Raw genomic sequence first — 23,724 nt, 5'->3', positions numbered from 1 at the left:
AGAATTTGCGAATGCGCAGTTCCCCGTGGCGTCGCCATCTTCCCAGCCGTCGTATTTCTGCGGACGACATGAGCGTGTTGGACTCTGTCCGCTCGGCTTCCCAACGCCCCTTCCTCGGCAGTCGCTCACTCGCGCCCAAGTTTTACCCATTTCCCCTCCAAAACAAGACAATCGTTGAAGCCTCGAGCGGCATTTCTCCACTTTTATCCTGCTCAAATTTGGACTTTCCCAGCTCATCTTTTAAAAAATGACTTTTTCAAAGGCATTTCACTTACGTAGGTTGTTCCGTCACTCCACTCGTATTCGTCGTCGTCCTCCTTCTTGAGTCCCACGAAAGCAGATTGTGAGGTCTGCGAGTGATCTTGGGGAAAGGAAGGAGAACACGAGCTTCAGGGCAAAAAGAGCTTCAGTCAAATGACGACTGCAGCGGTTGTTGCTCTTGGTGCTCACCATACACAAATTGGGCCTCTTGCTGTGAGTGGACGCTAGCCAGGTGGCCTCCCCGGGCAAGACAGAACTTCTCGGCATCCTCAAAGGTTTTAACCGTCTTCTCGTAATGATAACAATAATCGCCATAGTGGAAGGTGTTGTCGTGGCAGTCGGAGGCTGGGGCCACAAAGAAAAATATGCCCATGACAAGATGGACGACAGGTGCAAATAAGTGTGCTGCAACTCACTCGTCACTATAGCAGGACCACTTTTGGGCGAACACGTCGGGCAGTCTGCATAAAAAAAAGACCTGTTTGAGCTTTTCTCTTTTCAAAGTCAACTTGATTACAAACGTGCAGGCTTACTCAGTGGCCGTTTGCACACGTAGGCCAACGAGGAAAGACAGGAGCCAGACCGCCACTTGCCGGGATCACCCTTTCCCCCTTGGTTGACGTAGGCGCAGGACGCAACGTTGGCGCTGTCGGGAGAAAAAAAAACGTAAAAAGTAATTATTTTCCCGTGTTTTTCTTTTCTTTCCTTTCCTCAAGTGGCCATTTTCAAAATTGGCTCCTCCGCCTGACAACAGCATGCAAAGTTGTTACGTCTTACCTTTTGAGTTGATTTGAGGCCCAGTTGGTGTGATTCATTGTCTCGGCATCAGACCAGGTCAGCTCCTGGCTCCCGCCTTCAAAGCGACACCAGAACTTGTCGCATTTCTGGGGGGGGAAAGAACAACAGTCCCAGTTGTTGCTGCAGAGTCCACTGCCGCTTCCGTCTCACCTGGTTGGAGAGTCCCAGCCAGAAGGGGGTGTCCTCGCCCATGGTGCTCTTCACAAAGATCTCCTCGGCCGAGGAGGTGACGGAGAGCAGGTTGCCGCCCAGCCAGACGCAGTGGTGCCAGGCCCCCACCCAACCGTTGGGCTCCTCCATCTTCTTGTAGCAGCTGGAGTCGTGCTCGAGCCACCCGGGAGCACACTTGTTGGCTGAGGGCACAATTTGATTTGGGGAACAGATCAGAGCACACGCCTGTTTTTGCCCTTCAGTCCACCATTTTGAGCAAAGGGCAACTTGCGGGTTACGGCTGACCAAATCTACATTTTCTCGGGCAAATTGTAAGATCCGGGACTCGACTTAGTTAGCTTAGCCCAATGGCATGAGAGACGTTTACATTTTGAAAGGGTTCCGGAACATTCACCTTCGCGCTTGGGAAACAACCAAAGTGCCGCTGTACAAGGTAAAACGATGCAAAAAACATTCAACACGTGGCTGAGTACTTCATGAAAAAGCACACAATTTGTTGGTTGGCATGGTGTGACTGCAGGATCATTGTTTTCGACGCAGTCAAAGGCGACTTACACTCAGGCGCCGGCGTAGCCTTTACTGCAAGAGGAAAGGAAAATTGACGTCAAGGCACAGACAGACGTCAAGGGGCGATGACAGACAGTCGGTGGGGCGTTGCCTCTCACTTACCCACTTTTCCCCTCTTCTTGCAGACGTAACCTCTCTTCTCGTCGCACGAGTCGTACTCCCAGTTGCTGTTGCCAGTGAGGAAGGAAAGACAATTTCCAGCGGCGGTACCTGGGGGGCGGGAGAGAAGATCTCAGTGCTCCTCCGTTCCTCCAAAATGCAGCAGACAACCGTCTCCGACAAACCTAATGCAGAGTAGACGTAGTGGACCAGGGATCCGTCAACCCACTTGCTGCCTTCGTCCTGGATGGAGACATTGGCGCCCAACCACAGAGAGGATGCCTTCGTCAGACCCTTGATGTAACCTGTACCAGAATGAACGACATCATCAAGAGGAGCCGAGTGAGGAGGACGCGTTATCCGTTGAGCTCCAGGTGATCGACTTTCTCAGCTCAAAAGAAATTGAGTTAGGCAGGGGGACCATCGAGAAATATTAAAAGCAGCCATAATAGTGTGGTTGGCAAACACAAATTGGAGCTACTGAAACAGGGCAGACGGCTGAGGGGATCTGACCTCAACCAGCATCTGACAAAAATGAAATGCTGATGTTGCAAGTATATCTATCTATCTATCTATCTATCTATCTATCTATCTATCTATCTATCTATCTATCTATCTATCTATCTATCTATCTATCTATCTATCTATCTATCTATCTATCTAAAAACTTTCTTTCCAACATTATACCATAAAACCTGTCCTGTCAACAAATAATACAAAAAAGAGGAAAAGAGCCCATGTGGGTCACTAAAGAATTAAAAAGGCCTGCGAGGAGAAGAAGAACACGCTGTGTAAACAATTCATAAAAATACAAGAATAAATTAACCAGCATTATGAGGACACGTAAGAAGGAACGTGATCATAAAACGGTTGAAATTGTGGAATGGTCTGGAAAATGAGCACGTAAGTAAATAGTGCAAACATCAAAGTGTTTAAAAAAAAACTGCTTTCTTAACATGTATGAGGGGGGAAAAATTTTGAAACAAAACTGACTACACACATGCAAAAAGGAATCTGAAAGTGTGTCCACTTCGGTTTTATTGATTGAATCATTTGTTGAATGGAATCTAAAAAGCTCTGCTTCCTCCTACTCGAGCATTCTTTGTTGTTGGGGGTTTTGGGTTGTTTCTTTCAGTGACTTGGACATGGCACTTTAAAGTTTTTAAGCACTTTAGTGTTTTATTTTCCTATTTTCATGTTTTAAATAGGTTCGTAATGAACATATAACAACAACAACTTGTTCATGGCCAATATTTCATTTCATGGCCGCCTACCATGTACAAAGGTCTGCTCATGGTCGTCGGCGATGCTGAGCAGGTTCCCTTGGAGGCGTTGGCAGTCGTCTTGCGCCTCCTGCCAGGTCTTGGTGGGCTCGCGGATCATCAGGTAGCAGAAGTCGTTGGTTGGGTAGTCCAGCCACCAGCCGCATTTCTCAGTCCAGTCTGCGAGCCAGACGGCGTAAGACAGCGCAAGACAGCGCAAGACGGCGGCAGTGCGGGACACCTACCCGGCTGGCCGAATGGTGGCAGCTGTGGAGGCCCTCCGCGCTTGGCTGCAGAAAAAGGGCAGCGAATATGAGCCAATGCTTGACACATCCTAAAGGGGCGCTCGGGAGGGACGTTTGCACCTGTTTTGCAGACCGGTGGGTGTGTCCAGCTGCAAGAAAGCCTTCTGAACAGGTCGTAGTTGGTATACAAGCCGGAACACACACCATGACTGTAGTAGTAATATTGACCGTAGTCCTGCGGATGAGATTTTGGACAGAACTTTAGCGCGTTGCATTCAATGTGGTCATCTTCCCGCCGCATTTCCTCACTTGCAGCGTTTTCGTAGCTTCTCTCATTAAAGTTTCACTTTGGTTGTTGGCTTCACTTTGGCAGTCAAAGTAGTATGAACATTGCAATAAAACGTTGTGCCCGCCCTGGCAACCCAAATGTCTGGGGGAAACGTGCACAAAGCAACTAACCCGACAAACCCCAGCCACCGGCCGGGATATATCATCTTAACCGCCTCCTCTCTAGAATCAGAGCGCCAATACTTTGTAAGCGGCTGCCCGATGCCTCCAGACAAGACGGATGCCTGCAACATGACTTTTCCAAAGGCCTTCAGCAATCCACTTACATTAGAAGGTGTTCCGTCAGTCCACTCGTAGTTGTTGCCCTTCTTCTTTTCTCCCACCCAAGTGAAATATGAGGTTGAGTGATCTTGATGAAAGGAAGGAGAACAAGAGCTTCAGGGCATTTTAGCTTCAGCCAAATGACGACTGCGGCGGTTCTTCTTGGTGCTCACCAATAATGAATCCAGCATCTTGCCTAGAGTGTATGCTAGTCAGGTGGCCTCGCCGGGCGAGACAAAACTTCTCGGCATCCTCCCAAGTTCTACTCGTCGCGTCAAAAAGATAGCAATCATCGCCATAAAGCAAGTTGCCATCGTTGCAGTCGGAAGCTGAGGCCACAAAGAAAAACAGTGAAGAGGAAACCATGACGACATGGTTCAAGTCCAAATAAGCGTGCTGCAACTCACTCTTCATTACAGCAGAAACATTTTGGGAGGTACACGTCTGTCCGTCCGGGCAGCCTGGAAAAAAAGACCCGTTTGCGCATCTCACCTTTCATCAGCAACGTGACCACGGACGTGCAGACTTACTCAGCGGCCGTTTGCACATGTAGGCCAGCGAGGAAGCGCAGGAGCCAGACCTCCACCCTCCAGGCCAACGATAAGCTCCTTGGTTGACGTAGGCGCAGGACGCAACGTCGGCGCTGTCGGGAGAAAAAAAAAAAACAAGGAATTATTTTCCCGTGTTTTTCTTTTTTTTTCCTTTCCCCAAGTGGCCGTTTTCGAAATTGGCTCCTCCAGCTTACAACAGCATGCAAAGTTGTTACGTCTTACCTTCCGAGTTGATTTGGGGCCCAGTTGGTGTGTGTCGTATTCTCGCCATCAGACCAGGTCAGATTCTGGCTCCCGCCTTCAAAGCGACACCAGACGTCGTCGCATTTCTGGGGTGCAAAAAAGAAAACAGTTCCAGTTGTGGCTGCAGAGTCCACGACTGCTTCCGTCTCACCTGGTTGGAGAGTCCCAGCCAGAAGCGGGTGTTGCCCATGGTGCGCTTCACAAAGTCCTCCTCGGCCGAGGTGGTGATGGAGAGCAGGTCGCCGCCCTGCCAGACGCAGTGGTGCCGGGCCCCCAGCCAACCGTTGGGAGTCACCTCCTTCTTGTAGCAGCTGGAGTCGTGCTTGAGCCACTCGGGAAGACAATTGTCGGCTGAGGGCACAATTTGGGGATCAGGCGGACAGGTCAGAGCACACTGATGGAACACTTGCATGTTTTTACTCTGTGCTCTTCATTGGGGGCATCTCAAGCAAATGCACGAGGATTCTGTCAGGGGTGGGGGGAGGTGGGGGGGCAACGCCCATTGTCGCTTTGGCCCCTTCCAAAAACTTGCCTGTCCTTCATTTTTGGGTCCAGCCAGCGCCATGCAGCAAAGTGGAGCTGCTGATTGTTCGCATAAAAGCATGAGTTACGTCTGCCAGGGATTGCACACAATTGCCCCAAAGTGATGCTACTAAGCTTCAGATGTACAGTGGGGCAAAAAGTACGTCGTCACCCCACCAATGGTGCAAGTTGTTCCACTTAAAAGATGCCATCATCATCTTCTTCACCCTCAGCAATTACCCCACCCACCAGTTACGCACGTACCAATGACCTAAGCTCAAATCAGGTCATCACACATTTCACCACTGGTGGGTGCTAAAGCACAACGCAACTCAATCGAATGGAACACGTTGCAACAGTTGGACCGCTCTCCCCTTGTTAACTCAAGAAGCCTGCCCGCCCGTCCTTCCTTATATCAAAGTACAAAGCCAAGCAAGCCAGGCTGGCCTGAGTGTTTCATGGAGAAAAAGGGCTTTTAAAGTGCGGGCTCAATCAATCAATCAAAGCTAATAAGCATGGACTCTGAGGGGCAAATGCAATTATTCAGATAAGCCCTGCGATTCACTAGGAGAAATGAACACGCATTGAAATCAGTCTCCTAAAAGTCCTACTCAATTTTGCAATCTTTGAAAACATATGCCGACACATTTTGGTGATGCACAGCGATATTATGAACTGCGCAACTGTGTTGCAACTTTTTTTGTGTGTGACGATAACAGACCAAACACGAAGGTGTATTATTAATAATATAATTACATTATTAATATAACATAATGATTATGATCTATATTTAGATCATAATAGCCATGATTTCTTTATAACAGAGATGCTAAGAAATATCTATTGTACAAAGGGGCTGTAGGAAATGATTGCTAATACTCTATCAAGGACTGTAAGAAACTATTAATAATAATGACTAATAATGATTGATTATTCTTCATTATAATTAGCTCATATAATTCATGAAAATATTCTTATCATAGGGGCGCCAAGAAATAGCTTGTCTATATACACGTGCATAATATATTGTATAAGAAATGATTGTTCTTGTTTATTATTATTATTATTATCATCGTTATTATTAGTAATAATACATTTATTACTTTTATTATTATTAAACTAGTATTATCACTATTATCATTATTATTATATATAATGTATTATTATTGTGTCTTGTTGACATTCTCTGTCTTTAACCCTAACGGTTCAACTCATCTAAGTGTCACAAAGTCCAATCAGCCGCTCCTGAATTCCAAGCGTGCCCATGTTTTGGGAATAAAAAAAATAAAAAATAAAAAAAACAGAGCGAAGGAAAAACAAAAGTAAACCCGGAAAAAAGAGATGGAAGGAAAAGACCAGTAACGCGACAGCACATACAAACACATTCGGTTTTTAAAATAAAAGAGCAATTTTAGATGGAATATTTTAAAGTTACATGCTCAACTTCAATACACATCATACTGACAGCCAGTGCGCACTTCAAATTCACAAGCGGCTCGTTTGCCACCGTAAAAAAAAAACAAAAAAAACGCAAAGACACTTGACTCAACGGTTTTAGCTCGTCATTTCAAAGTCGAGTTGCTCGTATGTTCGGACATAAGAGCAGGCCACATGAATGATGAAAATGATGATAAAGGCAAGCCTCGAGGTCCGGTCTGGGACAATTGACCACACGCCACAAAGCAATCGTGCTCCTCTCAAACCAAGTTGTACACAGCAACTACATCAAAGTGTCCGAATAATGAGAATTCTTCCTCAAAGTTTTTGCCGTCCAAATGTGTGACATTGCAATGATTCATTTTTTTATTAATTTTTTTTATCTCAGGCACCGTCACGCTACAAGATAAGCAGATGCAGTCATGCTAACTCACAGTACCGTACATTCCAGCTCTTGACTGTTGTTTCAATGGACTAAAGATACAAATTGCTTACCTGAAGCACATGTCCAATATATGCCAATCACGAGAAGAACACGCTTTAGTTCTTTCCACATGTTGGAGGAAAATCCCCCCTCTCGCTGAGGGTCGCAACGATCGCAGTCGGGAGAAAATAAATGATAAGTCGCCTCACTGAGAATGGTTAGTGGATTTTAGTCCAGAGAAAAATGGACGTTTGGTGCACCCTGCTCCGAGCCAGAGGCAGGCCGCGCCCACACGCCGCGTACGTCAAACACGTCACATTCGAAGGTAGTCATCTCAAAGCACTCGCAAGCGACGTGGTGAGTGGCGCGCGCGCGTGTGGGTATGACCAAAAGGAAAAAAAAAAAAAAAAAAAGAAAGAAAACAGCTCTGTCCCCTCCTTTAGTTTTGCAACTTTGTAAATGTTCTGGACGTGAACAACAGCGAAAAGCAGTCAACTCATTTAACTGTAAATATAAATAATTAAATCCAAGTATGAAAGTTGGACTTCAATGAGGTGTCACTCAATTTATGTTCAAGTATTGACAAGACTACAGAAGCTTTTCCGTTCACGCCTCTCAGAATTTGTGTTGGTTTTCAGAGAACATGAGAAAATACATTTAGCGGACGTGCTTTTGAATGAAAATCAACGAGGATGAGCAAATGAATCTGATCGACCAGTAAGCCTGACTATTTTCATGATGATCTTGAGGTCGACTAGAAAGGGGGGCTCGGTTTTCAACAAGAGGGAGCAGACACACAAACGGCAACACTGCTTGTTACTTATGTTGCGAGTCCAAGGTTGGCTGAAACCAGGGGGCGGGGCCGAGTCGTTCCTTCTGACCGGCAGACACGTGACAGCACCATCCAGCTATGGCGAACAAATTGAAAAATGACTTTGCACTCGTCACACTCCTTTGGCTTTGCTGCGGGGGAGTCGTCAGAACGTTCAAGGCTTCTTCCACAACGATACGTTTGTTTAATAAGAGCACAAAGACACATGGTTGTTCACTATTGGTCAAATTGATAATAACAACTAAAAAGTATCCATTTAGGGACAGAATTCCCCGCATGAGATGTCTTGGGAGGTCTCGAGCGGCGTGGGTGCGCGCTCAATAAATGTCCATACAAAAAGAAATCAGTTGAATAAAAAATGCAAATTTTGAAAACAAACGTGACATTTTCTTTCATTTTCACTGCAGCTCACAATGGGGACCCAGTGTCATTTTTGCGGACGATCGTTATTCAACAACAACAGCAGAGAACCAAAATCCACCGATGGACCGATAAGCCTTTCAACAAGAGGGCGCAGACACACAAACGGCCGCGGCCACGGCATGGATCGATGTGTTCCCTTTTTGCTGCAAGTTAAAAAGTCGAGAGCAGGTGAGCATCCAAAACGTGTATGTTTAAAGAAGCAAAATGTCGCCATCTGTCAGTGGCTCAAGTCCACTGCATTAAGGATATTTACAGTATTGTTTGCCTGCTATTAAATCTTTATGATGTGACCATTTGTTATTTCTGCTTGCGTAAATGTATGTTTTGAGTTAGTTTGCTTCCCTTGTATTGTGATGTGTGAAGGTTTGTCCGATCCTAGGATTACCACTAGTGGTCTGTGCAATCAAAAGCTTTCCAAAGCGAAAAAAAAAGAAAAAAAAAAAAAAAAAAAGGTACCACGGTGAGCATGAACCCCCCCCCAGATGTATTTTATGTAGCCCATTTGCAATTTAGAAACAGTCAGGGGTCATGATGCCATCAATTTGTTTCCATGGTTGTCATCTTATGACTTTTTTTTATTTCTTTTTTTTACATCACACTTGTGTGGTGGAATTTTGAATGCTTGATTTGTGCAGTACGTTAGGCGCAGTCTTTAGTGCCATCTCGTGTGGGGTTTGCGTGTTTGCATGTGTAGGTTTCCTCCCGCGTTTCAAAAACATTCATGATAGGCCGATTGACTGCTCCTACTTGTTTTGGGTTTTTTTGTTTGGAAGGGGGGTGATGGGAATGATGTGGGTCCTGCCACTGCCTGGCACTCAGTTCAGGATGTGCCCCCAGCTGGAATAGGCTAGCCGCGACCCTCGTGAGGAGAAGCACTTCAGGACAATGGATGGATTTCATGACGTGGAAAGCAATAGAGTACATCTTTTTTTCCAAATTGTTACAAAGAGCCATGCAAAAATGCACCAAAATGGCGTCGTGAGGAGGTCTGACCAATACTCGTACATCGGGAGTACTAAAGTATGATCTAATTGACCAGATTATGAAATTGCCCTGTCCAAATCAGTAAACTATCCAATGAGTTGAGAGGTGACACCAATTGTCTTTATTATTTTATTGTTTTTTTGGGGTCAATTAAACATGGTAAAACAGATGGAATAATAATGCATGGTAAATTTAACAATAAGTGAATGAAATATAAGAAATCAACTATGAAAATGCATGGTAAATCTAAGAATAATAACATGGTAAATTGAACAAAATAATATTGCATGGTAAATCATAATATCACATGTTAAGTCAAAAAGAAGAATGCATGGTAACTTAAACAGAATAATAACATGGTTAATCTAACAAGACGACTAATGCATGGTTAATCAATCATAATAATGCATGGTAAATTGAACAAAATAATAATAATGCATGGTAAATCATAATATCACATGTTAATCAAGAAGAAGAAGAATGCATGGTAACTTAAACAGAATCATAACACATGCTAAATCTAACAAAAATGCATGGTTAATCAATCATAATAATGCATGGTAAATTGAACAAAATAATAATAATAATGCATGGTAAATCACAATATCACATGTTAAGTCAAGAAGAAGAATGCATGGTAACTTAAACAGAATAATAACAACACATGGTAAATCTAACAAAAAGACCAATGCATGGTTAATCATTCATAATAATGCATGGTAAATTGAACAAAATAATAATAATGTATGGTAAATCATATTATCACATGTTAAGTCAAGAAGAAGAAGAATGCATGGTAACTTAAACAGAATCATAACACATGCTAACTAACAAGACGACCAATGCATGGTTAATCAATCATAATAATGCATGGTAAATCAATCAGTCAATCAAAATGCATGGTAAACCAAGCAGAATGATCATGCAAGGTTCATATGATTACTCGCAACTTGCATTGGCACTTTCCAAATCCAGCGGATAACGCGCTGTGGGCATCTTACACACGTAGCCGTTTAATTCCATGCAGGACATCTTCTTCCATTTGCCAGACTGAACGTCAGAATGAGATTGATTTTAAATCTAAACTTGTCTTCGGCGAGCGGGTCAATCTTTTCTGCACCTACCTGGCTCAAGGTGGCCACGCAATTCTCCATCAGGCCGGTAGGTTTTCCCGGAGCCCAGTTGGTGAAGGTCGTCACCTTCCGGCGGTCTGACCACACGAATTTGCCGCGATTGACCAGGTCGTTCAGTCCGGTCCACGTGTTTCCGGGGGCTGCAGAGGACAAACGGCAACAGAGGTCTCAATGGCTTTTCCAGATATGGCAGATATCAAACCGATGTGAGCGACGCTTAGCGCGCGCGCGCACCAGACTTCAAGAAGTCCTGCAGCCAATCCCGCTCAGCCTCAGAGCGAATGGACACCAGATTGGCATCGAGACCCCAGCAAGAGTGTCGAGCGCCGTACCACGTCTTTGTATCATCAAAATGTTTGTAGCAGAAGTCCGCAAACTCCTCCCAGTCAGATCCCAAGCATCTCGGCTCTGCGCGCAAGATGGCGTCACGTGAAGAAATGCTTTCTATTCTGGACATTCTACTCACCCGTGTCAGCAAAAGTGTAAGACGGAGACGGAGCCAATTTGTTCACATATCTGCAGAGAGTAAAGTGAGAATGAGTCGGGCATCTTTAAGTGGACTCGCCAGTGAAAGCGGAGCACGCACATGTTCGAGGTGATTCCGTTACAGGTGGAGCCGTCGTAGGCTTTCTGTGGCAGTCCCTTCAGCAAAGTCACATCTCCCCCAATCTCAATGATGCCCGAGTGAATAGCAGCCGCACAGATGTTTGAGTCCTGCACTCAGAGAATGTCTCAAACAAAGGACAAGAACTCCGCCGGCAGGTCCTGCGGTAATTAACATACTTGGTCGTAGATCCGTGTTCCGTAGACCTCGTAGTCAGCTTGGGCGCAGCCCAGTGGGCACCGGACCCTGCGGAAGTAGTTTGTTTAGTAAGGAGGAGGCTTTTCGGCAAGAAAAGTCTGACTCACGTCATTGGACCGTCGAGGCTGAGGTCGGTGGCTGTGCTGCTGCACAAGATGTCTGTGGGTCAGAAGGGAAAAAAAATCAAAGCCCGTTTCTTGCTAGTTTCTCACTGCACTCCAAACGTCGTACTCACTGCGAGCGCTGTCGTCAGACGTGCACCCCAAGACATCAAAGCGTAGGCCCAAAAACTTTGGCAGGAGGCGGACGTACTGGGCGAACACGGGCCTGGTTAGAATATACGTCCCCACAGAAGGCTGGAAAGAAAACACGCACGTTTGCAAGGAACGCCAACAGCCTGGAAGCAAAGTCGAGAGCCAGCCACCGCCCACCTGTACTGGGTGGCGATGCCAAGTCACTCCGTCAATACTGAACAGCATCTCAAATACGCTGGAACTTTGCAATCGGTATGTACAGCTCTGGGTCTCGACACCTGTCACCTTGAAGTTCTGACCAAGGTTCACCTGGATCCAGCTCTCGACTGAGGGCGGAAGGCATTCCATTGCTCAGGATACCAAACTACGACGGACGAGGTCGACGAGCTGTGATTTTTTTTTTTTACGTACACATTTCGGAGGGTCTCCAGCAACCGCTGCCCCCCAGACGCGCTTTGTGAGGTTCGGCATTGATCGCAGAGGAGGAGGCTGAAAAGTTAGAGTCTGGGATTCTCCCGTCAGCGATGCCCAGACTATCAAGACACACTGGGGAAAGACAAAAAAAAAAAAAAAGACAATGTGGAAGGAACGCTCGCTCAGTCATTCTCATGTCTGGTCACCCGTTCCTAGCCGACGCTCTAACTGGGGATCCGTTGGATTCTTTCCTTGGCACATCATCCATCGGCAAGTGTCAGGATGTGAAGCCCACCTTTCTTCTCGCAGCTGTAGACGACGTGGACGTATTTGGAGACACCAGGGCAGGAGTCCGTATCCGAAGGGTAAATGGGGCAAATCTGATAGTTGTCGCACAATCCTCTAAAGTGAGAGAGAGCCCCTTCCACCCTGCAGTCATCTGCAAGTGACAACACACCAGCATTTTACGCGCATCTTATTCGCACACTTACATACTCCAACTTGTCACAGGACGTAGGGAATTTTGATGGTTAATGACTATTAGAAAAGGAGGAATCCAAAAAGGGCCCCGCCTTCGCTGTTTTTCATCGTTTTCTATTTTTATTCAAAGTCAAATCAACATTTTCTATTGCCATCGCTCACACGTCCATGCGTGTTGATATTGAGTTATACGTTACAAACGAGTTACCGCCAACGCTGACGGCGTGTGAAAGCCTCGTGACAGAAACGGCTCCAGGACAGCGAGCCAAAAACAACGATGCCCCTGGAGGATTCTTACCGCGTGATCCGCCGCCACTCGGACAGACGTCGCTACTCTTTCGTCCATGGAAAGCCGACCGTATGCGGATGACTCCTTCATCGGGACATCCAAGGAATTTCAAATCGTCTTGGCAGAAACGTTGCTCCTTGTAGCCTGTGAGAGCACAACCGTTGACTTCTCTCCATGTCTTTTTTTACAGAGACGGACAAGGTGACTTACCGTCATGTGGCAGCTGGGGTTTTGCTGGGTTTCCTACAAGCGGGAACCAGAACGTGGATGTCGACACGTGATGACGGTCCACCGCGGAGCGTCATATCTCACTTACCTCTTTTCTTGCAGACATAGCCTCTCTTCTTGTCGCACTTGTCGCGCTTCCAGTCGCCGCTGCCAGTGAGCAAGAAAAGACATTTCCCCCCTTCAGTGACACCTGGAGGGAGGGAGGGGAAACAAGCTCTGAGCGCTAGTCCGTTCCTCCAAAGTGCAGCTGACAACCGGCTCAGCCCGACCTGCACTCGGGTGGAGGTAAGAGAAGAAGGATCCGTCAGTCCACTTATCGCCGTCACGCTTGACGGAGGCGTCGGCGCCCAACCACAGGGAGGCGTCATCATTCATCGCCAGAAGTTTGGCGATACCTTTGGATCCGAAGGAGCACATGCAAGATTCCAAAACGACTCACACTTGACTCTGCACTACAACTTGATGGGTGCGGCACAGCTGTGACAAAGCGCTAACAATACTGCAACAAAGAGTGAAACAACAAAAAACCAACAACAACCGAGCAACGCTGGCCATATCTCGCTCGGGTTTATCAGGTTTTGAGTTGGAAAGGAAGGCGTAGCAGGAAAAAAAAAAAAGTTTTTCTCAAAGTCTTAGCAAATTCATGGCCAGCCTACCGCGTATGAAGACCGCGTACGAGGACATGACGCCTTTTTCGATTTACTTTAGCTTCTATTTCTTGTTTGCTTCATGTTGGAAAATAAGAATTGATCCACTTGTTTGTGGCCAATATATTTTAATTCATGGCCTCCTACCGTGTACGAAGCGCTGCTCGAGCGAGTCGGCGATGCTGAGCAGGTTCCCTTGGCGGCCTTCGCAGTAAGCTTGCGCCTCCTGCCAGGTCTTGGTGGCCTGAAACTTGAACAGGTAGCAGAAGTCGTCGGTGGGGTCGTCCAGCCACCAGCCGCATTTCTCAGTCCAGCCTGCCGACGTAAGACAGCATAAGACGGCGTGCCGATGGGGCAAGACGGCTGCAGTGCGCGACGACACCTACGTAGTTGGCCGATTGATGGTGGCAGCTGTTGAGGCCCTCCGTGCTTGGCTGCGGGGGAAGGGGGGAGGGGGTGTTTGCAAACATGAGCAAATGCTTGATGTGTGCAGGAGGAGCGCTCGGGAGGGGCGTTCGCACCTGCTTTGCAGACAAATGGCCGCTGCGTTGTGCAGGAGCTGGCACTCAACTTCCCAACAGAATTTGCGAATGCGCAGTTCCCCGTGGCGTCGCCATCTTCCCAGCCGTCGTATTTCTGCGGACGACATGAGCGTGTTGGACTCTGTCCGCTCGGCTTCCCAACGCCCCTTCCTCGGCAGTCGCTCACTCGCGCCCAAGTTTTACCCATTTCCCCTCCAAAACAAGACAATCGTTGAAGCCTCGAGCGGCATTTCTCCACTTTTATCCTGCTCAAATTGGGACTTTCCCAGCTCATCTTTTAAAAAATGACTTTTTCAAAGGCATTTCACTTACGTAGGTTGTTCCGTCACTCCACTCGTAGACGTCGTCCTTCTTCTTGAGTCCCACGAAAGCAGATTGTGAGGTCTGCGAGTTACCTTGAGGAAAGGAAGGAGAACACGAGCTTCAGGGCAAGAAGAGCTTCAGTCAAATGACGACTGCGGCGGTTGCTCTTGGTGCTCACTATACACAAATTGGGCCTCTTTCTTGGAGTGGACACTCGCCAGGTGGCCTCCCCAGGCAAGACAGAACTTCTCGGCATCGTCAAAGGTTTTAACCGTCTTCTCGTAATGATAACAATAATCGCCATAGTGGAAGGTGTTGTCGTGGCAGTCGGAGGCTGGGGCCACAAAGAAAAATATGCCCATGACAAGATGGACGACAGGTGCAAATAAGTGTGCTGCAACTCACTCGTCACTATAGCAGGACCACTTTTGGGCGAACACGTCGGGCAGTCTGCATAAAAAAAAAGACCTGTTTGAGCTTTTCTCTTTTCAAAGTCAACTTGATTACAAACGTGCAGGCTTACTCAGCGGCCGTTTGCACATGTAGGCCAACGAGGAAAGACAGGAGCCAGACCGCCACTTGCCGGGATCACCCTTTCCCCCTTGGTTGACGTAGGCGCAGGACGCAACGTCGGCGCTGTCGGGAGAAAAAAAAACAAGTAATTATTTTCCCGTGTTTTTCTTTTCTTTCCTTTCCCCAAGTGGCCGTTTTCAAAATTGGCTCCAGAACCTCCGGCTGACGACAGCATGCAAAGTTGTTACGTCTTACCTTTCGAGTTGATTTGAGGCCCAGTTGCGGTGTGTTGTTGTCTGGTCATCAGACCAGGTCAGATTCTGGCTCCCGCCTTCAAAGCGACACCAGAACTTGTCGCATTTCTGGGGGGGAAAAGAACAACAGTCCCAGTTGTTGCTGCAGAGTCCACTGCCGCTTCCGTCTCACCTGGTTGGACAGTCCCAGCCAGAAGGGGGTGTCCTCGCCCATGGTGCTCTTCACAAAGTTCTCCTCGGCCGAGGAGGTGACGGAGAGCAGGTTGCCGCCCAGCCAGACGCAGTGGTGCCAGGCCCCCACCCAACCGTTGGGCTCCTCCACCTTCTTGTAGCAGCTGGAGTCGTGCTCGAGCCACCCGGGAGCACACTTGTTGGCTGAGGGCACAATTTGATTTGGGGAACAGATCAGAGCACACGCCTGTTTTTGCCCTTCAGTCCACCATTTTGAGCAAAGGGCAACTTGCGGGTTACGGCTGACCAAATCTACATTTTCTCGGGCAAATTGTAAGATCCGGGACTCGACTTAGTTAGCTTAGCCCAATGGCATGAGAGACGTTTACATTTTGAAAGGGTTCCGGAACATTCACCTTCGCGCTTGGGAAACAACCAAAGTGCCGCTGTACAAGGTAAAACGATGCAAAAAACATTCAATACGTGGCTGAGTACTTCATGAAAAAGCACACAATTTGTTGGTTGGCATGGTGTGACTGCAGGATCATTGTTTTCGACGCAGTCAAAGGCGACTTACACTCAGGCGCCGGCGTAGCCTTTACTGCAAGAGGAAAGGAAAATTGACGTCAAGGCACAGACAGACGTCAAGGGGCGATGACAGACAGTCGGTGGGGCGTTGCCTCTCACTTACCCACTTTTCCTCTCTTCTTGCAGACGTAACCTCTCTTCTCGTCGCACGAGTCGTACTCCCAGTTGCTGTTGCCAGTGAGGAAGGAAAGACAATTTCCAGCGGCGGTACCTGGGGGGCGGGAGAGAAGATCTCAGTGCTCCTCCGTTCCTCCAAAATGCAGCAGACAACCGTCTCCGACAAACCTAAAGCAGAGTAGACGTAGTGGACCAGGGATCCGTCAACCCACTTGCTGCCTTCGTCCTGGATGGAGACATTGGCGCCCAACCACAGAGAGGATGCCTTCGTCAGACCCTTGATGTAACCTGTACCAGAATGAACGACATCATCAAGAGGAGCCGAGTGAGGAGGACGCGTTATCCGTTGAGCTCCAGGTGATCGACTTTCTCAGCTCAAAAGAAATTGAGTTAGGCAGGGGGACCATCGAGAAATATTAAAAGCAGCCATAATAGTGTGGTTGGCAAACACAAATTGGAGCTACTGAAACAGGGCAGACGGCTGAGGGGATCTGACCTCAACCAGCATCTGACAAAAATGAAATGCTGATGTTGCAAGTATATCTATCTATCTATCTATCTATCTATCTATCTATCTATCTATCTATCTATCTATCTATCTATCTATCTATCTATCTATCTATCTATCTATCTATCTATCTATCTATCTATCTATCTAAAAACTTTCTTTCCAACATTATACCATAAAACCTGTCCTGTCAACAAATAATACAAAAAAGAGGAAAAGAGCCCATGTGGGTCACTAAAGAATTAAAAAGGCCTGCGAGGAGAAGAAGAACACGCTGTGTAAACAATTCATAAAAATACAAGAATAAATTAACCAGCATTATGAGGACACGTAAGAAGGAACGTGATCATAAAACGGTTGAAATTGTGGAATGGTCTGGAAAATGAGCACGTAAATAGTGCAAACATCAAAGTGTTTAAAAAAAAACTGCTTTCTTAACATGTATGAGGGGGGAATAATTTTGAAACAAAACTGACTACACACATGCAAAAAGGAATCTGAAAGTGTGTCCACTTCGGTTTTATTGATTGAATCATTTGTTGAATGGAATCTAAAAAGCTCTGCTTCCTCCTACTCGAGCATTCTTTGTTGTTGGGGGTTTTGGGTTGTTTCTTTCAGTGACTTGGACATGGCACTTTAAAGCGGTGATTTATTTTCCTATTTTCATGTTTTAAATAAGTTCAGAATGAACATACAACAACAACAACAGCAACTTGTTCATGGCCAATATTACATTTCATGGCCGCCTACCATGTACAAAGATCTGCTCATCGCGGTCGGCGATGCTGAGCAGATTCCCTTGGAGGCGTTGGCAGTCGTCTTGCGCCTCCTGCCAGGTCTTGGTGGGCTCGCGGATCATCAGGTAGCAGAAGTCGTTGGTTGGGTAGTCCAGCCACCAGCCGCATTTCTCAGTCCAGTCTGCGAGCCAGACGGCGTAAGACAGCGCAAGACAGCGCAAGACGGCGGCAGTGCGGGACACCTACCCGGCTGGCCGAATGGTGGCAGCTGTGGAGGCCCTCCGCGCTTGGCTGCAGAAAAAGGGCAGCGAATATGAGCCAATGCTTGACACATCCTAAAGGGGCGCTCGGGAGGGACGTTTGCACCTGTTTTGCAGACCGGTGGGTGTGTCCAGCTGCAAGAAAGCCTTCTGAACAGGTCGTAGTTGGTATACAAGCCGGAACACACACCATGACTGTAGTAGTAATATTGACCGTAGTCCTGCGGATGAGATTTTGGACAGAACTTTAGCGCGTTGCATTCAATGTGGTCATCTTCCCGCCGCATTTCCTCACTTGCAGCGTTTTCGTAGCTTCTCTCATTAAAGTTTCACTTTGGTTGTTGGCTTCACTTTGGCAGTCAAAGTAGTATGAACATTGCAATAAAACGTTGTGCCCGCCCTGGCAACCCAAATGTCTGGGGGAAACGTGCACAAAGCAACTAACCCGACAAACCCCAGCCACCGGCCGGGATATATCATCTTAACCGCCTCCTCTCTAGAATCAGAGCGCCAATACTTTGTAAGCGGCTGCCCGATGCCTCCAGACAAGACGGATGCCTGCAACATGACTTTTCCAAAGGCCTTCAGCAATCCACTTACATTAGAAGGTGTTCCGTCAGTCCACTCGTAGTTGTTGCCCTTCTTCTTTTCTCCCACCCAAGTGAAATATGAGGTTGAGTGATCTTGATGAAAGGAAGGAGAACAAGAGCTTCAGGGCATTTTAGCTTCAGCCAAATGACGACTGCGGCGGTTCTTCTTGGTGCTCACCAATAATGAATCCAGCATCTTGCCTAGAGTGTATGCTAGTCAGGTGGCCTCGCCGGGCGAGACAAAACTTCTCGGCATCCTCCCAAGTTCTACTCGTCGCGTCAAAAAGATAGCAATCATCGCCATAAAGCAAGTTGCCATCGTTGCAGTCGGAAGCTGAGGCCACAAAGAAAAACAGTGAAGAGGAAACCATGACGACATGGTTCAAGTCCAAATAAGCGTGCTGCAACTCACTCTTCATTACAGCAGAAACATTTTGGGAGGTACACGTCTGTCCGTCCGGGCAGCCTGGAAAAAAAGACCCGTTTGCGCATCTCACCTTTCATCAGCAACGTGACCACGGACGTGCAGACTTACTCAGCGGCCGTTTGCACATGTAGGCCAGCGAGGAAGCGCAGGAGCCAGACCTCCACCCTCCAGGCCAACGATAAGCTCCTTGGTTGACGTAGGCGCAGGACGCAACGTCGGCGCTGTCGGGAGAAAAAAAAAAAACAAGGAATTATTTTCCCGTGTTTTTCTTTTTTTTTCCTTTCCCCAAGTGGCCGTTTTCGAAATTGGCTCCTCCAGCTTACAACAGCATGCAAAGTTGTTACGTCTTACCTTCCGAGTTGATTTGGGGCCCAGTTGGTGTGTGTCGTATTCTCGCCATCAGACCAGGTCAGATTCTGGCTCCCGCCTTCAAAGCGACACCAGACGTCGTCGCATTTCTGGGGTGCAAAAAAGAAAACAGTTCCAGTTGTGGCTGCAGAGTCCACGACTGCTTCCGTCTCACCTGGTTGGAGAGTCCCAGCCAGAAGCGGGTGTTGCCCATGGTGCGCTTCACAAAGTCCTCCTCGGCCGAGGTGGTGATGGAGAGCAGGTCGCCGCCCTGCCAGACGCAGTGGTGCCGGGCCCCCAGCCAACCGTTGGGAGTCACCTCCTTCTTGTAGCAGCTGGAGTCGTGCTTGAGCCACTCGGGAAGACAATTGTCGGCTGAGGGCACAATTTGGGGATCAGGCGGACAGGTCAGAGCACACTGATGGAACACTTGCATGTTTTTACTCTGTGCTCTTCATTGGGGGCATCTCAAGCAAATGCACGAGGATTCTGTCAGGGGTGGGGGGAGGTGGGGGGGCAACGCCCATTGTCGCTTTGGCCCCTTCCAAAAACTTGCCTGTCCTTCATTTTTGGGTCCAGCCAGCGCCATGCAGCAAAGTGGAGCTGCTGATTGTTCGCATAAAAGCATGAGTTACGCCTGCCAGGGATTGCACACAATTGCCCCAAAGTGATGCTACTAAGCTTCAGATGTACAGTGGGGCAAAAAGTACGTCGTCACCCCACCAATGGTGCAAGTTGTTCCACTTAAAAGATGCCATCATCATCTTCTTCACCCTCAGCAATTACCCCACCCACCAGTTACGCACGTACCAATGACCTAAGCTCAAATCAGGTCATCACACATTTCACCACTGGTGGGTGCTAAAGCACAACGCAACTCAATCGAATGGAACACGTTGCAACAGTTGGACCGCTCTCCCCTTGTTAACTCAAGAAGCCTGCCCGCCCGTCCTTCCTTATATCAAAGTACAAAGCCAAGCAAGCCAGGCTGGCCTGAGTGTTTCATGGAGAAAAAGGGCTTTTAAAGTGCGGGCTCAATCAATCAATCAAAGCTAATAAGCATGGACTCTGAGGGGCAAAAGCAATTATTCAGATAAGCCCTGCGATTCACTAGGAGAAATGAACACGCATTGAAATCAGTCTCCTAAAAGTCCTACTCAATTTTGCAATCTTTGAAAACATATGCCGACACATTTTGGTGATGCACAGCGATATTATGAACTGCGCAACTGTGTTGCAACTTTTTTTGTGTGTGACGATAACAGACCAAACACGAAGGTGTATTATTAATAATATAATTACATTATTAATATAACATAATGATTATGATCTATATTTAGATCATAATAGCCATGATTTCTTTATAACAGAGATGCTAAGAAATATCTATTGTACAAAGGGGCTGTAGGAAATGATTGCTAATACTCTATCAAGGACTGTAAGAAACTATTAATAATAATGACTAATAATGATTGATTATTCTTCATTATAATTAGCTCATATAATTCATGAAAATATTCTTATCATAGGGGCGCCAAGAAATAGCTTGTCTATATACACGTGCATAATATATTGTATAAGAAATGATTGTTCTTGTTTATTATTATTATTATTATCATCGTTATTATTAGTAATAATACATTTATTACTTTTATTATTATTAAACTAGTATTATCACTATTATCATTATTATTATATATAATGTATTATTATTGTGTCTTGTTGACATTCTCTGTCTTTAACCCTAACGGTTCAACTCATCTAAGTGTCACAAAGTCCAATCAGCCGCTCCTGAATTCCAAGCGTGCCCATGTTTTGGGAATAAAAAAAATAAAAAATAAAAAAAACAGAGCGAAGGAAAAACAAAAGTAAACCCGGAAAAAAGAGATGGAAGGAAAAGACCAGTAACGCGACAGCACATACAAACACATTCGGTTTTTAAAATAAAAGAGCAATTTTAGATGGAATATTTTAAAGTTACATGCTCAACTTCAATACACATCATACTGACAGCCAGTGCGCACTTCAAATTCACAAGCGGCTCGTTTGCCACCGTAAAAAAAAAACAAAAAAAACGCAAAGACACTTGACTCAACGGTTTTAGCTCGTCATTTCAAAGTCGAGTTGCTCGTATGTTCGGACATAAGAGCAGGCCACATGAATGATGAAAATGATGATAAAGGCAAGCCTCGATAACAACAAAGGTCCGGTCTGGGACAATTGACCACACGCCACAAAGCAATCGTGCTCCTCTCAAACCAAGTTGTACACAGCAACTACATCAAAGTGTCCGAATAATGAGAATTCTTCCTCAAAGTTTTTGCCGTCCAAATGTGTGACATTGCAATGATTCATTTTTTTATTCATTTTTTTAATCTCAGGCACCGTCACGTTACAAGATAAGCAGATGCAGTCATGCTAACTCACAGTACCGTACATTCCAGCTCTTGACTGTTGTTTCAATGGACTAAAGATACAAATTGCTTACCTGAAGCACATGTCCAATATATGCCAATCACGAGAAGAACACGCTTTAGTTCTTTCCACATGTTGGAGGAAAATCCCCCCCTCTCGCTGAGGGTCGCAACAATCGCAGTCGGGAGAAAATAAATGATAAGTCGCCTCACTGAGAATGGTTAGTGGATTTTAGTCCAGAGAAAAATGGACGTTTGGTGCACCCTGCTCCGAGCCAGAGGCAGGCCGCGCCCACACGCCGCGTACGTCAAACACGTCACATTCGAAGGTAGTCATCTCAAAGCACTCGCAAGCGACGTGGTGAGTGGCGCGCGCGCGTGTGGGTATGACCAAAAGGAAAAAAAAAAAAAAAAAAAAAAAAGAAAGAAAACAGCTCTGTCCCCTCCTTTAGTTTTGCAACTTTGTAAATGTTCTGGACGTGAACAACAGCGAAAAGCAGTCAACTCATTTAACTGTAAATATAAATAATTAAATCCAAGTATGAAAGTTGGACTTCAATGAGGTGTCACTCAATTTATGTTCAAGTATTGACAAGACTACAGAAGCTTTTCCGTTTACGCCTCTCAGAATTTGTGTTGGTTTTCAGAGAACATGAGAAAATACATTTAGCGGACGTGCTTTTGAATGAAAATCAACGAGGATGAGCAAATGAATCTGATCGACCAGTAAGCCTGACTATTTTCATGATGATCTTGAGGTCGACTAAACCGGTCTTGAAAGGGGGCTCGGTTTTCAACAAGAGGGAGCAGACACAAACGGCAACACTGCTTGTTACTTAGGTTGCGAGTCCAAGGTTGGCTGAAACCAGGGGGCGGGGCCGAGTCGTTCCTTCTGACCGGCAGACACGTGACAGCACCATCCAGCTATGGCGAACAAATTGAAAAATGACTTTGCACTCGTCACACTCCTTTGGCTTTGCTGCGGGGGAGTCGTCAGAACGTTCAAGGCTTCTTCCACAACGATACGTTTGTTTAATAAGAGCACAAAGACACATGGTTGTTCACTATTGGTCAAATTGATAATAACAACTAAAAAGTATCCATTTAGGGACAGAATTCCCCGCATGAGATGTCTTGGGAGGTCTCGAGCGGCGTGGCTGCGCGCTCAATAAATGTCCATACAAAAAGAAATCAGTTGAATAAAAAATGCAAATTTTGAAAACAAACGTGACATTTTCTTTCATTTTCACTGCAGCTCACAATGGGGACCCAGTGTCATTTTTGCGGACGATCGTTATTCAACAACAACAGCAGAGAACCAAAATCCACCGATGGACCGATAAGCCTTTCAACAAGAGGGCGCAGACACACAAACGGCCGCGGCCACGGCATGGATCGATGTGTTCCCTTTTTGTTGCAAGTTAAAAAGTCGAGAGCAGGTGAGCATCCAAAACGTGTATGTTTAAAGAAGCAAAATGTCGCCATCTGTCAGTGGCTCAAGTCCACTGCATTAAGGATATTTACAGTATTGTTTGCCTGCTATTAAATCTTTATGATGTGACCATTTGTTATTTCTGCTTGCGTAAATGTATGTTTTGAGTTAGTTTGCTTCCCTTGTATTGTGATGTGTGAAGGTTTGTCCGATCCTAGGATTACCACTAGTGGTCTGTGCAATCAAAAGCTTTCCAAAGCGAAAAAAAAAGAAAAAAAAAAAAGGTACCACGGTGAGCATGAACCCCCCCCCAGATGTATTTTATGTAGCCCATTTGCAATTTAGAAACAGTCAGGGGTCATGATGCCATCAATTTGTTTCCATGGTTGTCATCTTATGACTTTTTTTTATTTCTTTTTTTTACATCACACTTGTGTGGTGGAATTTTGAATGCTTGATTTGTGCAGTACGTTAGGCGCAGTCTTTAGTGCCATCTCGTGTGGGGTTTGCGTGTTTGCATGTGTAGGTTTCCTCCCGCGTTTCAAAAACATTCATGATAGGCCGATTGACCGCTCCTACTTGTTTTGGGTTTTTTTGTTTGGAAGGGGGGTGATGGGAATGATGTGGGTCCTGCCACTGCCTGGCACTCAGTTCAGGATGTGCCCCCAGCTGGAATAGGCTAGCCGCGACCCTCGTGAGGAGAAGCACTTCAGGACAATGGATGGATTTCATGACGTGGAAAGCAATAGAGTACATCTTTTTTTCCAAATTGTTACAAAGAGCCATGCAAAAATGCACCAAAATGGCGTCGTGAGGAGGTCTGACCAATACTCGTACATCGGGAG

At 46.4% G+C, this 23,724-nt stretch overlaps 2 protein-coding genes across 2 annotated transcripts; both read right to left on the bottom strand.

The window, feature by feature from the left end:
• Nucleotides 1-774: 774 nt before the first annotated feature.
• LOC148397466 (C-type mannose receptor 2-like) lies at nt 775-7,559 on the bottom strand. Its single transcript, XM_088375182.1, has 16 exons — nt 7,261-7,559; nt 4,958-5,157; nt 4,786-4,892; nt 4,543-4,655; nt 4,420-4,473; nt 4,186-4,341; nt 4,018-4,100; nt 3,524-3,638; nt 3,404-3,448; nt 3,171-3,338; nt 2,082-2,201; nt 1,900-2,007; nt 1,786-1,809; nt 1,210-1,412; nt 1,039-1,145; nt 775-907 (listed from the first exon to the last, which is right to left on the bottom strand). Exons 1-16 carry the CDS (start codon nt 7,319-7,321, stop codon nt 775-777), a joined length of 1,797 nt encoding a protein of 598 aa, XP_088231308.1. The 5' UTR covers nt 7,322-7,559.
• A 1,984-nt stretch (nt 7,560-9,543) lies between these two features.
• Nucleotides 9,544-21,808, bottom strand: LOC148397465 (macrophage mannose receptor 1-like). The gene is made up of 37 exons (XM_088375177.1): nt 21,522-21,808; nt 19,209-19,408; nt 19,037-19,143; nt 18,794-18,906; nt 18,671-18,724; nt 18,437-18,592; nt 18,269-18,351; nt 17,775-17,889; nt 17,655-17,699; nt 17,422-17,589; nt 16,332-16,451; nt 16,150-16,257; nt 16,036-16,059; nt 15,460-15,662; nt 15,289-15,395; nt 15,044-15,156; nt 14,926-14,970; nt 14,699-14,854; nt 14,530-14,612; nt 14,197-14,311; nt 14,062-14,109; nt 13,823-13,990; nt 13,298-13,423; nt 13,117-13,218; nt 13,011-13,043; nt 12,810-12,944; nt 12,327-12,470; nt 12,029-12,163; nt 11,795-11,943; nt 11,599-11,719; nt 11,471-11,522; nt 11,345-11,411; nt 11,148-11,275; nt 11,028-11,077; nt 10,796-10,969; nt 10,553-10,701; nt 9,544-10,478 (listed from the first exon to the last, which is right to left on the bottom strand). The coding sequence occupies exons 1-37, from the start codon at nt 21,580-21,582 to the stop codon at nt 10,368-10,370; spliced, it is 4,068 nt and encodes a 1,355-aa protein (XP_088231303.1). The 5' UTR covers nt 21,583-21,808; the 3' UTR covers nt 9,544-10,367.
• Nucleotides 21,809-23,724: the final 1,916 nt, after the last annotated feature.

Source organism: Syngnathus floridae, chromosome 5 (genome assembly GCF_059516105.1).
Source record: "Syngnathus floridae isolate MCC-2025c chromosome 5, RoL_Sflo_1.0, whole genome shotgun sequence".
Lineage (NCBI taxonomy): Eukaryota > Metazoa > Chordata > Actinopteri > Syngnathiformes > Syngnathidae > Syngnathus > Syngnathus floridae.
Note: the sequence above shows the minus strand (reverse complement) of the source record. Positions and strands in the feature narration are given on the sequence as shown.